The sequence below is a fragment of the Engraulis encrasicolus genome, chromosome 7, assembly GCF_034702125.1.
Source record: "Engraulis encrasicolus isolate BLACKSEA-1 chromosome 7, IST_EnEncr_1.0, whole genome shotgun sequence".
In the NCBI taxonomy this organism is placed as follows: domain Eukaryota; kingdom Metazoa; phylum Chordata; class Actinopteri; order Clupeiformes; family Engraulidae; genus Engraulis; species Engraulis encrasicolus.
In genome coordinates this window covers 8,195,680-8,198,179 of record NC_085863.1, presented here as the reverse complement: position 1 = coordinate 8,198,179, position 2,500 = coordinate 8,195,680, and the positions used below count along the sequence as shown (strand labels likewise).

General features: G+C 44.4%; 1 protein-coding gene across 1 annotated transcript in view; it reads left to right on the top strand.

The window, feature by feature from the left end:
• Positions 1–2,500, top strand: part of pdlim4 (PDZ and LIM domain 4) — a 75,215-nt gene that overhangs the window by 71,490 nt on the left and 1,225 nt on the right. Inside the window, exon 7 of the mRNA XM_063202768.1 lies at positions 1,389–2,500. This exon is cut by the window's right edge and continues 1,225 nt beyond it. Coding sequence (XP_063058838.1) covers positions 1,389–1,593 — 205 coding nt within the window. The 3' untranslated portion in view covers positions 1,594–2,500. The remainder of the gene's footprint in view (positions 1–1,388) is intronic.

The following is a 2,500-nucleotide window of genomic DNA, read 5'->3' as shown; positions in this document are numbered from 1 at the left end:
ATTTTTTTTAAATACATTTTCATGAGGGCCATACCATTTTCAAAACACTGAATACAATTAAAAGCATATATTTCAATTAAGCCCAACAAGTTTAGAGTGTACTGTCAATTTATTGCTTTTATTTATAACAGGTAGGCCTAAGTATAGGGTTGTAAACTGTTAACTTCATTATGGTGAGCGGCTGGGAGAATTGTATTTCTTAGATGTAATTTCCTGCATTTTAACACTTTTTAATCTCCCTTGCCCCATTTCAACTCAATACGGAACCCATACTTTTCTTCCATATTTCAAGGGATGGTTGGCCACCCTAGATAAGTAAGAGCCATATACAGTTCCCAAAAGAGCCACATGTGGCTCTAGAGCCATAGGTTCCTGACCCCTGGTCTATAGTATAAATATATACAGTAATTACATATTTATAATATAGGCTACATAATATAGCCTGTAATATAGCCTAATATGCCCCCACCCCCCGCGCGCGATTGGTCATTGGTTTTTCGGTCCTGGAAATTCAGAAAAAGGTTTTGGAAAAGTCATGGAAAAGTCCTGGAAAAAAATTGGTGAAAAAGTGTATGAACCCTGGAGGTAGAGGGAAAAAGAGATGGAGAGAGAGTGAGAGAGAGAGAACGAGAGAGAGAGAGAGAGTGAGAGAGAGAGAAAGAGAGAGATGGAGAGAGAGAGAGAGAGAGAGAGAACGAGAGAGAGAGAGTGAGAGAGAGAACGAGAGAGAGACGGCTGCTGCCGTGCCGTGCCGTGACCTACACTTGGAGAGCTCGTCTGGGGTTCCCGGCGGCCAGTGTATGACGCAATGTTTCTCCACTGCTGCTCAGTTGGCAGCCACTTATCAGGAGAAGGGATAGATACTCAGCCCAGCGGTGCTACTAATAAAATATATGAACCTGTGATGCCATAATCAAGGCTGTAAAGAGGGAGGCCAGATAGGCCGTCGGTCAGCCTGTTATTGATCTGCCATGACTATACGTTCTTTGTATTTATTCTTTTGTGTGTGTGTGTGTGTGTTTGAGTGTGCGTGCGTGCGTGCGTGCGTGCGTGCGTGCATGCGTGTGTGTGTGTGTGTGTGTGTGTGTGTGCGTGCGTGCGTGGGTGCGTGTGTGTGTGTGTGTGTGCGTGTGGGTGTGTGCGTGGGTGTGTGCGTGTGTGTGCTTAGTTTCAATTGCACATTCTGTTTTCAGTGAAACACAATTTCAGTCACCTGTCTTTCTTATGCTTGCTACATAGTTAATTGAATGAACCCTGATGAAAACCTATTGACCTATTCTATCCCCTTTTCTGCTTTTTGGAGTTCCTGGAATGAATAACTTAGTTCATAAAGTAAAGTCAGCATGAGACGTTGACATTGACTTCGATATTTTTTTTGCATTTTGCAGGGGCACAATAGTGAAGGCGAGAGACAAGCTGTACCACCCCGAGTGCTTCAAGTGCGACGACTGTGGCCTGAACCTGAAGCAGAAGGGCTACTTCTTCATCGAGGACAACCTGTACTGCGAGACCCACGCCATGGCACGCGTGCAGCCGCCCGAGGGATACGACGTGGTGGCCGTCTACCCAAACTCCAAGGTGGAGCTGGTCTAAAGGTCTGACGTATGGGCAAGTGATGGGCAACCTGGATTCAGACGTTGTACAATCCAGTGCCACATTTTGAAAATGACACAGCTTATGTCTGCCAGTTTTAAGCAGGTGATTTTAGACCTAATTGGACAGGTAAAAAGTAATTTCAATTATGTTTACAATCCAGTGCCATATAGAGTATTCCAAATGACCTGGGATTTACCATTGCAATTAAAGGGGCATTCCACCGGTGGAGACATGAATATGTATTGAAAGTGGGTCATATATGTAGTAGAATAGTAGCATAAATTTCTAAGTTGGTGCCTTCTTGGCCGAGAAAAGGCAGAAAATGACATTTTAGTGCTTGTGGATTTGTGACAACAATCCCCATAATCCATTGCAAAGCTCAAGTTCCACAGGCCACACCCAGGCAGCTCTGCCAGTGACTTACTGGAGCCTCAATGCCAGTTATTTCAAAAGCACTGGCACACTGATCTGTGATAGGTCTGTTAGCGCATTAGGCAGAACCCCCTATGGGCGGGGTTGAAAGGGTGGGGAAAAGGCTTGTAGTCTCAACAGAAATCCACCTCTCTTACACTTCCTCCTACAATGATGCAAAATGATGATTTTTACATCATTGTAGGAGGAAGTGTTAAGAGGTGAATACGGATTTCTCCTGTCTCAGGGGGAATTGAGAAAGTGTTGCACGACCATTCAAAAGTATGACTGGGTGTCAATAGGTAGCAATAGAAAGCCTAATGCAAATGGGTGGAGTGTCCCTTTAAGGACAATCAACTGGTTGAATTGGACAGGTAAAACCAGGTGATTTGGAATATATGGCACTGGATTCTAAACTCTTGAATACAGGTTGTCCATCTCTGCTCTTATCAGACCAACCAACCAACGCCTTACCCATGCTCAGCTCTACGAC